The sequence below is a fragment of the Thamnophis elegans genome, chromosome 2 (assembly GCF_009769535.1).
Source record: "Thamnophis elegans isolate rThaEle1 chromosome 2, rThaEle1.pri, whole genome shotgun sequence".
In the NCBI taxonomy this organism is placed as follows: domain Eukaryota; kingdom Metazoa; phylum Chordata; class Lepidosauria; order Squamata; family Colubridae; genus Thamnophis; species Thamnophis elegans.
The window spans coordinates 141,978,177-141,991,999 of NC_045542.1; the positions used below are offsets into that span (position 1 = coordinate 141,978,177).

The 13,823-nt window shown below is 37.6% G+C and overlaps 1 protein-coding gene across 1 annotated transcript in view; it reads left to right on the top strand.

Annotated features, from left to right (window-relative positions):
* The window catches only part of ACOX2 (acyl-CoA oxidase 2), a 32,464-nt gene that overhangs the window by 1,820 nt on the left and 16,821 nt on the right, over positions 1 to 13,823 (top strand). Inside the window, exons 2-7 of the mRNA XM_032209556.1 lie at positions 2,087 to 2,263; positions 7,521 to 7,683; positions 8,604 to 8,755; positions 11,256 to 11,363; positions 11,694 to 11,813; positions 13,649 to 13,764. Of these exons, the coding sequence (XP_032065447.1) occupies positions 2,104 to 2,263; positions 7,521 to 7,683; positions 8,604 to 8,755; positions 11,256 to 11,363; positions 11,694 to 11,813; positions 13,649 to 13,764 (819 nt within the window). The 5' untranslated portion in view covers positions 2,087 to 2,103. The remainder of the gene's footprint in view (positions 1 to 2,086; positions 2,264 to 7,520; positions 7,684 to 8,603; positions 8,756 to 11,255; positions 11,364 to 11,693; positions 11,814 to 13,648; positions 13,765 to 13,823) is intronic.

Genomic DNA, 13,823 nt, shown 5'->3' on the forward strand with positions numbered 1-13,823 from the left:
ATGGTTTTATCAAGTGGGATCCATTCTATGCCTGCCTTGGTCCACCTGCCATCAGTTCCTCGCCATGTGACCAACCTATTTCTCTTTCAGTTCTTTTACTCACTTGATAACATCATATATTTTTGTTTCTTCTCTAATCTTAGTCTTTTTGTCTTGTCTTGTGATGCCGAGCATTTATCTTTCCATGATTCTTTGCACCATATGTAGCTTTTGTATAGATTGTGAGGTTTGCGTCCATGTTTCACTGGCATATGTTAGAGCAGGAGGTGATATACAAAAGGCTTTATTTTTCTTCTTTTACCGTGAACATTTGTCTTTCTTGTAGTGCTCTATTAATTTGTCACGCATAGCACAGTGCAAAGGTTAACTTGTGCAGTGCAATACTTGTTAGTTGTCAGGTGGTATGAGATGGCTGACAAAAAAACCCAACCATTTAAAGATGACAGATTTTTCAGTGGCTATCCTTCATAATACTGTCTTTCTAATAGACTTTTATAGGAAATAATATTTTCCACTTGGATGTTACAGAAAGCATGAACTGAAATGTTTTTCTAAAATTATATAGGTTATCAGATAGTATTGTGGGATGTGAATATGTATTTTAAGAAACTTCCTAAAAGAAATACCAGTATGTAATTATATCAAAGAAATACCAGTATGTAATTCACATAGAGTGCCAAGCCAAATAGAACATTTTTATAGCTGGACATACATAGAAGCCAAAAACACATTTGAACTGGTCTACAGATTATGAAACATATGAAGGTCTGAAACACGTGTGAAGGTCTCTTACCTTGAAACCTGTTTCACCTGTCTAGGGACTTAGTAGTGAATACTCTTGACTAGCATGAAGAGATAATGGTGGAATTTATTACAGTAATAAATTCACCCACACACACTTTCAAAGGAGATAAAGGAACTCAGGATCTTATGCAATAAAGTAGCCCTTGGTTAATAACTATTCATTCAGTGACTGTTTGAATTTATGATGGCAGAGAACATCTATGACCAGTCCTGGGAGTTGTGGCCATTGACATGTCCCTGTGGTCATGTGATCAACATTGGCAACCTTCCCTGGCAAGGAAATCGGCAGGAGGTCATAAATGATCAATGGGGAAGCCAGCAGGAGGTTGCAAATGGCAAATGTCATATTTAACAACCTAAAGTGCCAGAACATTTGCCATAAGTTGGCATAATCAATGACTTCATGCTTTACATGCTTTACAACTAGTTGACTTAGTCAACTGTCACTGTTAACCAAAGACAAGTGAGGACATTGTGTACTTAATTATACGATGAAAAACACAGCATACTGAGAATCATTTCAGGTCCTCACCACATCATCTAAAGCATACAAAGAATTTCTTCAGCAGCTTTATCTGAGAGCAACTGCCTTCCCTGCTTTCAGAGGTTTTATCAGAAATCATGGAGACAGCCCTAAAATGGCGGCTCCAAGCCTTCAAGAGTTGTGGCTTGTGAAATCTTCAAGTAGTAGATTTGAAGAAATGATTCAATTGCTTCACAAGCTTCTCACCAAAGGGTTTGTACGGGTAGAGCTACAAAAGTGTATAGCTCTGTTGCATAAAAATTATCACCTCTTTCAACAGCTTCATATCTGCATAGTATAAACTTGGTGGCAAGTTACTGTATCCTTGAGCTATCTGAAGTTTTCTGTAAGGTTAGAAAGCAATTCTAAGGGGTGAGGTCACTGAAATCTTGATAATTTAAAAATTATTTATTTACAGCATATAAAAATTTGGCAACTGTAGCTCCACATTGCCAACAGAACATAACAATGCTATTGGTAATCACAATAAACAAGCTCATTCCCGAGAGTTAAGTAGATTATATCAAGTCAAATAGACTCTTGCAATGATAGCACAATCTTGAGAATGATTGTTTAGAATAAATCCCACTGTATTTGAAATTGGTTACACCCAGCAGGAAAGTAGAGATAAAATTGTTTTGACACTCTCCTAGACCCATTTCTAAGAAAGCCTCCTTTCTATACTCAAGTCGTTGGTCAATTACATATTTTTATGAGATCTCAGAATCTAAGATAACTAATTTTGGATGCTTTTCACAGGTGCTAAAGTATTCAAAATGGAAGCAAAGAAAGCAAATATATTTTCTCCAAATTCTCCGGGACAAAATGTGAACCCTGATCTCGACATTGAACGGAAAAATATCTCTTTCCCCATTGAACATCTTACTAATATACTGGACAGCGGAGCAAACAACACCAAGCTCCGGAGGGAAGTTGGTTAGTAGATAAAAGAACTCGTGACAAATTTAATTTCTATTTATTTATTTTTATTTGACTCCTACATCTCTGTGTCTCTTTATATACAATGTCTTTCTTTTTCTCTATCCTATGGACATCTTCCACCATTGCAATATTGCATATGTTTGTTTGTTTATTTGAATGTTTGCTTTAAGACTGGAATCATCTCTTTGATTTTAAGCTACAGAAGCCAAAAGAAGCAGCAAACATTAAAACCAGGCCGACTACATTCTGTGTAGTCTTTGGAATTTAGTTCATGAAATTATCAGTTTTAAAACAGGAAAAAATATGTCCCTTGATCAAGGAGAAAAACACACACAAAAAAGCATACATCTAGGATTCAGAAAGAAACCATATCTGGGTTGAGAGTTGAGGGAAGAATCTTTTTTTTATTTTTTATTTATTTACAAACATGTAAAATACACACACACACAAAACTTAGATGTACACCACATTTACACAATACAATACGAACAGGAGCTTCCTGTTCTTTCTAATAGCAATTATCATCGATACCGCTCGCCTCACATTATTTCCCCTTCTATTGTATTTCATTTGGATTTCACCATTCTTAACCCTCTTATTTTACTCATAACTATTGTTTTGAGTGTTGTTGTATTCCTTCATTGACTCCTGTTTCTTTCCTCCATCCACCTATACCATTTATCCCATATCTGGTAGAATTCTGATTCTTCTTTTCCCTTGATTTCTTTAGTTAGTTTCTCCATTTCAGCACAATCCATAACCTTTCTTATTATTTCATCTTCATTTGGGGTTAATTTGTTTTTCCATATCTGGGCAAAGGCGATCCTTGCTGCCGTAATTATATGTAGTATTAAATAATGGATTTCTTTTTTGTATTTCGCAGACATTATTCCTAATAAAAAAACTTCAGGTTTCCATTCTATTTTAACCCCTGTTATTGCCTCCAGCCAATTTTTGATCATTTTCCAAAAAAAATTAACCTCCTCACAGGTCCACCATAAATGGTAATATGTTCCATGTATTGATTCGCATTTCGAACATTTGGGGGAGGTATTTGTTAAGATTTTACCTAACCTTGTTGGTGCCAGGTGCCATCTGTAAAACATTTTGTACTGGTTTTCCTTGTATGCAAAACTGATAGTGTCATTTTTAAGTTTGTTCCCCAAAATTTTTCCCATTTTCTAATTCAATATTATAGCCAAAGTTCTGGGCCCATTTTATCTTTTGTTCTTTCACAATTTCCTCTTCCATTTTATACTTCAGGAGAAATTTATATATTCTCCCTATCATCTTTCTGAGCTTCGAATAATTTTATCCAATTCGTGTGGTTCTGTCATTTAATTCAGTATCATTATTGTATTTAGTTTTGATTTGAAGGTAAGTTAGCCAGTCAACTTTCATGTTCTGTTCTGCCAATTCTTCAATTGTTTTTAAATTTCCCTGTCTGTCAATTACTGTAAGTCTCTGTATCTTAGCTTTTTGTTCATATGTATAAAATTTGGATGGGTCATCCTTTCTGGCAGTGAGAGCCAATTCAGGATTTTCACATAGTGGATTTTTTTTATTTTGAGCCAATTTTGCAATAATGCTCTTCTAATTAAATGATTTTGAAAGTATTTGTGCGTTTTATTTTTATCATCCCATAGCCAGCCTGCTTGCAAATCATGGCCTTCTAAGGTCAAAATTATTTTATTCTTTAGCTCTATCCAATCCTTCACCCATGTTATTGTTATTGCTGATGTGTATAATTCCCAATTTGGTAATGCTAAACCTCCCCTCTCCTTGCTGTTTTGCATTGACTTTAGTTTAATCCTCGCTTTTCGTCCCTGCCAAATGAAGCTAGCGGTTATTTTGTTTAATTCTTGAAAGAATGTTTTACCCGGATTAATAGGTGCGGCTTACAACAGGAATAGGATTCTTGGTAAAATATTCGTTTTAATTGTCGCTATACGTCCCATGAGTGATAGCTGAATATTTTTCCAATTTTCTAAATCTTTCTTTATTTGTGTCACTAATTTATTATAATTATCGTCTTTAATTGTAGAACATTTTGCTGACACTCAGATCCCCAAGTATTTCACTTTCTTAATTATTTGCATTCTGGTTGCTACTTCCAGTTCCTCTTCTTGCTTTTTTGTCAAGTTCTTGGTTATCATTTTTGTTTTGTCTTTATTCCTAGAGTCCTGCCACTTCGCCATATTCTTCTAATTTTTGAATTAATTTCAGGCTGGATTCTAATGGATCTCTAGAACAAATACTAAGTCATCAGCATAGGCTTGGGCCTTATATTCTTCATTTTTAAGTCTTAAACCTTTTATTCCCTGGTCCTTCTGAATTTCATTTAATAAAATTTCCAAAGTTAATATAAACAGCAAAGGAGAGAGGGGGAATCCCTGTCTGACTCCTTTTTTATTTCGATCTTCTCTGTTAGTTCTCCATTCATCAGAACATTGGCTGTCTGACTGTTATAAAATCCTTCTATCATTTTTATAAATTTTTCTCCAAATTTCATCTCGCCTAATAGTTTTATTATAAATTTCCAGATTACGTTGTCAAATGCTTTTTGTGCATCAAGGAAAACCAGTACCATTTCTTTTTCTGGATGCGCCTCGTAATACTCTAATGTCTAGGGTGACTCTCGTATTATTTTTAATGTGTCTGTGAGTAAAAATCCGTTTTGGTCTGGAGGTATTCTATTATTTAAAACCTGTTTAATTCTGAGGGAAGAATTTTTATGTTCTGAAAAATTTCTGTTGCTAAAAATAAAAACATGGTGTTCCACATTAGAAAATGTATTATACATTCAGAAGATTGGAAGTTCAGTCTAAGCCAGAAAAGACCTTGTTCTGAAATTCTGAGTATACACAATAATCGGACCTAAATTAGTTACGTCAATCTTCTGATTCAGCATTCCTTACTAAACCTGTGAGCTTTGCAACAAATTATCATTACACATATTATATTCATATTTTCAAGAGGGAGATATGTAATATCACAGCATTCTTAGTAGTAATAGTTATTTCTTTGCCCTATGATACAAAATAGAATGTGAACTCTAATAGTAACAAATTCCTTCAGTGTGCAATTTGTCCTTAGACCAAGGTTGAAGAATAGCTCATGTGACACCTAATTGTCACATCTAAATTAATTAAGGGCCTTTTTATTTATGTTGTCATGTGAAGAAAAGCCTGAAAACTTGTGTAATCTTTTGTAATACAGTAGTTGGCTTGGCTCTCATATATCATTGTGAAACACTGGTAATTTATTCTTTAGTGAGCCAGTTATTGTAATAACTTTTAACGTATTCATCAGTAAGTCCCTTTGGAACGATCTCCCCGTAGAGATTCGCACCCTCACCACCGTCCAGACCTTCCGCACAGCCCTTAAGATCTGGCTATCCCGGCAGGCCTGGGGATAAGATTTTTATCCGCCCCACCCGAATGCTGAATGAATGTTGTGTTTTATTGTTCTTATTTTTATTCACATATTATTTCATGTTCTGTCTTGCACTCCCTTCCCACGAATTGTAAGCCGCCCTGAGTCCCCTCAGGGAAAAGGGCGGCCTATAAATGACAATAAAATCCTAAATCCTAATCCTAAGTCACTGTAACTATTATTTTAAAAATAAATTAAGTCAATATTTTTGGCACATAACTCAAATTCAAAAAATATTCATCTTTAGAGAATTGTGTACGTTGAAGTTGGAGCTCCAGCCTTGGCAACTTTAAGACTTGTGAAGAATTCTGGGAGTTGAAGTTCACAAGTCTTAGAATTGCCAAGATTGGAGTCCCCTGTGTGTATGTGTGTGTGTGTGTGTATGTGTATGTGTGTATGTATGTATGTATGTATGTATGTACGTACGTACATACGTACGTACGTATTTAGTGTCACAACCCCTGGTATGCCCAAATATGGGAAGAAGCCTACTGTTTCCTTTGTCTATCAGCTCGTCACAAGAGACCATCCAGACAGAAACCCAATATTTTTACTGTTGCCTTTGTTACATTTGTGTTGTATTTGTGCTGATAAATAAATAAAGGGAGACTAGTATAGATCTATTTCAAGCTATTTAGCTCTCATCAGCTAGCCATACCCTTACTGGGATTCGAACCTGGGCTGTATTACATATTAGGCAGATGTGTTAACCACTAAGCCACTGTCAGCGAAGTTAGCTGATAAAGGAGGAGAATCTTGTGGCTTAGTGGTTAACACATCTGCCTAATATGTAATACAGCCCAGGTTCGAATCCCAGTAAGGGTATGGCTAGCTGATGAGAGCTAAATAGCTTGAAATAGATCTATACTAGTCTCCCTTTATTTATTTATCAGCACAAATACAACACAAATGTAACAAAGGCAACAGTAAAAATATTGGGTTTCTGTCTGGATGGTCTCTTGTGGCGAGCCGATAGACAGAGAAAGGAAACAGTAGGCTTCCTCCCATATTTGGGCATACCAGGGGTTGTGACACTAAATACATACCTATTTCCCTGGCTCAGCTGATAAAGGAGGAGAACCTTGTGGCTTAGTGGTTAACACATCTGCCTAATATGTAATACAGCCTAGGTTCGAATCCCAGTAAGGGTATGGCTAGCTGATGAGAGCTAAATAGCTTGAAATAGATCTACACTAGTCTCCCTTTATTTATTTATCAGCACAAATACAACACACACACACACACACACACATATTGTGTGTGTGTATGTTATGTATATATATATGTGTGTGTGTGTGTACACACACACACACACACACACACACACACACACGACTGGCCCAAGGTCTTCCTGTTAGCTTCCGCCTCAGGCAGGACTAGAACTCAAAAATCTCCAACTTTCTAGCCTTAATGCCTCAACCATTACACCTAACAGGATCTCATTAAAGTCAAAGGTACTATAACATAATTTTTAACTGTAGCTTATGTCTTCTTCACTGCTTACTCTTGGCATTAAGTGGGGCATTCTAAATAAACCTGACCAAATTGTATGTTACATCATTTTGTGATTTCTTCGCCATTATATTAGACTTTTTTTTTTCCATTCAAAAGTACTTACTGGTCAACATACAAACCTTATCTGTTAGAGGCATCTGTTTTGGAAGTAACAGCTAAGCAGAAACAACATGAAATTCCTACAGTCATTTGCAATGCTCCGGGGAATTCTTTGGAGCAAAATCTGAGGAGATAATTGAAGATGTTGTAATGTTCTTCCCTGTGTTCCCATGTGTTAAAAGAATGCTTATATATTCAACAGAGGCTGTGCTTGAGGCTGATCCAGAGTTTAGCCAAGAAAACCAGTATTTCCAGAACCAGAATGAAAGATATGAAAGTGCAATCCGAAAATCTGTTTACCTCTCACAAAAGATGGCTAAAATGGGATGGATTGAAGATAGCCCAGAACAGAACTACTGCTTTAAGTAATTTTAATTTGGTAGTATATTTTTTTCTAAATCAGTGGGTTCAGAAACACATTGTATTCCTTAACAGAATTGGAGAAGGGCAATTGTAACCCCATGTTACAAGCCACGTGACCTATAGAAAGCAGTAGAGCTTACATGCCTAGGGTTTCACTATAAAACTAATTGATTTACTGGAAGCAATTAGGAATTATTTTTGCTTTCTGCTCTGAGTATTTTCTTGGAGGCTGTATGCAGAGATAATAAAAGAGGCAGATGCGGCTTTCGAAAAGGGTTAGCAAGATTTATCAAGTGGTTTGGGTTATGATTTTTAGAAAGGAGAACAACATCTAGAAATAGATCTCACTTATGGAGGCTAAACAAGGTTGCTCCACTGAAATTTTAAACATCTAGCCCTCTCACTGACTACTAATGAATTGTATATTGAATACACATTTTTTTAAAAAAATTATTTAAACAAATCATACATCATTAAGCAAACAATGAGTCATCTGAGTACAGTTTTGTGCCAACATATTTAACATTTACTATCATTTTTAAAATAATTTTATCTCTCTGCTTACCTTTACATTTCATTTACATTTCAATTCAGCTTCTACCCTATAAATCTTCTTTCCTTCCCAGTTTATTTAATTTTATTATCTCTTTTTGTCTATATTTGTTTTCTATTCAGTGATAAAAACTCCCCCAAATATTATAATACTCCGATTCTTCCTTCCCCTTAATTGCCAATGTTAATGTATTCATTTCTGCACACTCTACTTAATTACCTCTCCCTCTGGAGGGATTTTTTCCATCTTCCAATTTTGTGCAAATACAATTCTAGCTGCAGTTATTACATGAATAATCAAGTACCAGTATATTGAATACACATTTGTGAATCATTGTTAGAGGGCATAATGGCATCTGTGTTTTTGCAGGTTTCTTAGTGACGATTTGGCATTTGGCCTACATATAATCTTTATGAAGAGCATTTTGGCTTTAGGCACCGATGAACAGATTGACAAATGGATTCCTTTAGCAAAAAAGAATTTCATCCTAGGGACCTACGCCCAGACTGAATTGGGACATGGTAAGTATCTTTGGCTGGCATCGTGATCCAGATTTCTGATTTCATAGACTCTAAGCCAAAGATTCATAAAGTGCCATTACTTGATATGAACTAATTTGCAACACACACACACACTTCACCCAACACCCAGGAAGGCTGAAAGAAGCTAGATTTTTTTTTCAGTAGGATTTTTATTGGGTCTTACTGAACAGCAAGAGAGAGGAGAAATTGCTCCATTTTGTGGCATCTTCATCTGAGTGCTTTCTCTTGTTTTCACATACACAATGAGGTTGGATTAAGAGGCTGACCTAAATGCAAATCAAGTGCTCTAATATCCAAGTTGTTTACTGAAATTTTATGGAGGAGGCTGTAACCATAACCCTTAGTGATTCTGCAATGGAAAGTAGGAGAGCAGCAGCCAAAAAATGATTTTATCAGGTTTGCTCAATGGTGGCAACTTTAAGATATGTGAAAGTTTGTAGAGATTGTCTACCTTTGGGTCAACCATGACCTGGATGACTGAGAATCTCTACAGATGTTTAGCTATACAATTTGGGATGAATACCCTTGGAATGGTGTGGGAGTAGGAATGGATTTACAGAGAAAAAAAATGCAGACTACAGGAACCAGGAGCACTGCTCAGGTGACCCTGGAGATACAGATAAACCTCCAAGTGCTTCAAGGACCCTCTAAAAGGATGCAAATGACCAGCTGTCTGCAAGGAATATAAATCCTTCCATTCCCCATTATCCTTTCAGAGCTGAAGAAGCTTCTTGGGTGAGAAGCGAAATGTCTTCAAAAGAAAAAACAAGAAAGTCCAGTTGCCGCCCAAAAAAGCAACTTTGGGTTTAAGATATGTGGGTTTCTTTTAAGAGAAGCTCTTGTTAATATGACTATTTTTAGTTGGTTATTGTTAGCGGTTATACTTTTGATTTGCAGAAGTTCTCCTTAACATGAACATTTTTCACGGGTTTTCATTTATGATTTTCTCCATTGTTGTATGGCCACTTCCATTGCCAAATAGTATCCCATTATCATCATCATCAATCTTCACAATCAACTGCAATGCAAATTTTGTACAGAAAAATAGTTATACAAATAGAATGTAACCTTAACCCTAAAGAAATAAATGTTCATAACCTCCATGTCTTCCACTCGGTTGGCCATAAGCACTTGAGAATACCCAATGCTAAAGAAATAAATACTCATAACCTCCATATCTTCCAGCCAGTTGGCCATAAGCACTTGAGAATAACCTAATGCTTAGGTAAAGCGGCCTAGCAATTGACCAAACCAAAACAATACAAGTCTAGTGTATATATAAAGTAGTTCTACATTCTGGATACTGCCAGAGAAGATCTTTTGCTTAGTTAACTTTTAGTACAAAGACCTTCAGTTCAGTTGTCCTTTACAGTCACTGAGCAGTATGAGGCACTGTCTGTCAACAAAAATGAAAGCAGAATCTTTTCTCCAGTTATCTATTGTGTCTGGTCCCTAAGTGATTTGGGGACTTATAAGTCCACCTGGACAGGCACCCAGCCTTCCAGCCTATAACTAGAGCAGGGGTGTCAACCTTGATTTCATTGAGGGCCGCATCAGGGTTATGTTTGACCTCAGGGGGACATGGCCAGGGTGGGTGTGGCCAATTCAATGTCACTTGTGTGAGGGTCGCCTGGGGTGGCACAAGCGCTCTACCACCAAAAACGGGCTCTCAAGCTCCGTTTTCGGCTGCGACAGGCTCCTGCAACCCTCTGCCAGTGAAAATGGAGCTAGGGAGCACCGTGTGTGGCTTTCCCAAGCTTCATTTTCACTGACAGAGGCACTGAAGGCCGGTCCTTTGCTATTTCCAGGGCAGGCCTATGGGCCATATCTAAACATCCCGTGGGACGAATCCGGCCCCCCAGGCCTTGAGTTTGACACCCCTGAGTAGGTGCAGAATGATTCTAATTTTGTCACAAAGGTTGAAGCTGATCTTTAGGTCAAAGCTGTGATCTCTGAAGGATGGAATGGAAAAATTAGTCATAATAAGCTATTAGACAAATCCAACCAGACAGTGATTTTATGATTTTGTATAGATGTTTTAGAAACCTCATATTTATTGGTGTATGTATGCATGTGTTTTAAGAATTGAACTAGAAGTCCAGACAAAATGAGATGATCATTCAATGAGTTCTTATACCAAAGTCAGCTCTACTCCCAAAATCATGTTAGGAAATATTAAGTATGTCTAAAATATTACCTTACTTTTAACTGAGATCTTTACAAAGTTGGAATTTGCTCACACCAAGAGAAACTTTACACAAATTTCATTCTTGAGGAAAGAGCAGCTAGGATTGCTAAATCTTGCTAGCAAACATCTATGGAGATTCTCAGTCATCCAGGTCATGTTGTCCCAAAAGTGCTTTTTCAAAAGGCAACTGGACTTTGAAAATGCACTTTTGGGAATAGTTAGCAAATATTCAATCTGCTGCTAGTTGTCTGATATGCAGAAAATGGTCTGTTTTATCTTTTTGTTGCAAAGGATCTAATCTTCGAGGCTTGGAGACCACGGCCACATTTGACGTAGCCACTCAGGAGTTTATCCTAAACACACCAACCCTCTCTGCCATGAAATGGTGGCCAGGAGACCGTAAGTACTAAGCATGCTGATGAATTGGAATTAAATGGAATGAACTGCTAGATTCATTTATTCTTTTGTTTCCTTCCAGCCTTTATTTAATGTGAAGGCTAGAACTTTCTTGGTACAATCACTGTTGTGGAATGTGGAACACATTCCAAAATCAGTCAGGACCAAGCAGTGAACTTTTCAAGTCAGTTTCAAGTGTTTGGGTCTTGTCTTCCTTATGACGACTTCAACAATTAAATTGAATAGTTAGTGAGATCATATAGTAAGATACGGATATTCTGGACCATTATTTTTAACCAAATGATAATTTCTTTTCTTCCCATCTTCTTGTAGTGGGCCGGACTGCAAGTCATGCTGTGGTTTTTGCTCAACTTTATCTGAAAGGACGTTGTTATGGCATGCATCCATTCATCGTACAAATCCGCAGTCTCAGGGACCATTCTCCATGTCAAGGTGATGTTTTAATGAAGCTCTTGAGAAGAATAAGCTAGTCTTTCTATTCTGCCAGGCACTGGAGGAAGAAGAAGAAGCCACCCTTAAACAAAGAATGCCATATTCTCTTTTTGATCTCTGGAGAATCTTCTAGATACCAATGGAAGATTAGTTTGTAATTTCCTAGATCTTTGTTTTTCCCTTTTCTGAAGACAGAGTCAAGATGGGCTCTCCTTCAGACATCTTGCACTTCACCATTTCTCCTGGATTATTCATGGGTTCAGCCAAACCATTGATTAATTCCTTTATTACCCTAAAGCTGTGATGGCAAACCTATGGCACGCAGACCCATTTGTCCGGGCACGTGAGGAGTTACCCTGTTTTGAGGCCATTTTTCACCCTTTAGAGGCTTCAGGAGCTTCCCTGAAGCCTCCAGAGCATGAACAACCGGTCCTATGGGCAAACCGGAAGTTTGGGAACGTACTTCTGGTTTGCTCATAGGGCCAGTTTTAGCCCTCCGGAGGCTTCCCTGAACACTCTGGAGGGGAAAAAAATGACCCTACAAGCAAACTGGAAATCAATTCTGGGTTGCTCATAGGGCCAGTTTTAGCCCTCCGGAGCCTTCAGGGGCCTTCCGGAGGCTTCCGTGGAGGCTCTAGAGGGCAAAAAACAACCCTATGAGCAAACTGGAAGTCACTTAAAGGCTCCCCAGGCTCCTATAAAGCCTCTGAAGCCTTTGGTGTGTGAAAAAAGCACACCAAAAATGGGGGGAAGCGCTGGTTGTGTGTGCATGCGCACTGGGGTCATGCACATAGCATTATGGGTGTAGCACGCCTGCGCATGACCTGCGCTCCCCCCACTTTTGGCACATGAGCCACAAAAGGTTCACCCTCACTGCCCTAAAGTGTAATTCATCCCACCTTGGAGATTTAAGCAAAGAGGTACATCCTACCATGTTTCTAGCAATTTCAAAGATTTAATCTTGCCTCAACACTCTGCTTTTTGGGGGTTCTTTGGTTTAGTTGCCTTTAGTTGAAAAAGACTAAACAAATGTAAGAATTAAATAGCTCTGCCTGATGATGATGTTGATGATGGTTTCCCCTTATTTTGAATGCATCTAAAAAAGCCCTTTTTGTTCTTCAAAGCATCTTTTTCTAGCCTCCGCTCATTCTGAGCTTTTTGCTTCCCGACACCATTTCTATTGTTCAAGATTATATGCTTAAACAGGTGGTCCTTGAGTTACGACTATTATGGAGCCTGCCCATTACAATTGTAAATCATAGTTGGTCATGTGACCAATCTGATTTTATTGCAGCAGTCATTAAGGGAACCTATTGTTCACTATGACATAATTTGGCTAAAACCTAAAAGTGCCCATTTTGGGCAAAATTGTCATAAAATGAGACTATGTGACTTACAGGATGCTGCAAATAGCCATGAATATGGCCATGTTGCTGAGCACCCAAAGTGCGGTCATGTGACTAGAGGAGGGGCAACCATTCAAACTTTGGATCTGGGTCATTAGTTCCCTTTTTGGGGTCTAACTTCAAATGGTTGCTAAGCAACTGGTCATACATTAAGGACTACCCACACTTTTTCTTCTTCTCATATAGATTATTTCCATACCTAAAGAAAAATGAGAAAGCTTATTTCTCTCTCTCTCTTTTTCTCCAAACCACCTAAGTTCTTGTTCAACTTTTCCAGTGGTGGTTTTAAGGTCTTCCCCACACAGCCTTCCAATACTTGCCCCCTTTTGCATTTATTTTAACAGATTAGCTTTGTATCCTCGTTGTGCAATGGAAGATTTCCATTTTATGAAATCATGTTACTTATTGCTTTTTTGTTTTATTCCTCAGGAATAACTTTAGGGGATATAGGTCCCAAAATGGGCTTTGATAATGTTGACAATGGCTTTCTCATCCTGAAGAACGTCCATGTTCCAAGAGAAAACATGCTGGCCAAATTCTCTCAGGTATACAGTAGATAGATAATTCTCATGTATTCCAATCAGTTTCAGAGTACCAAAGATCA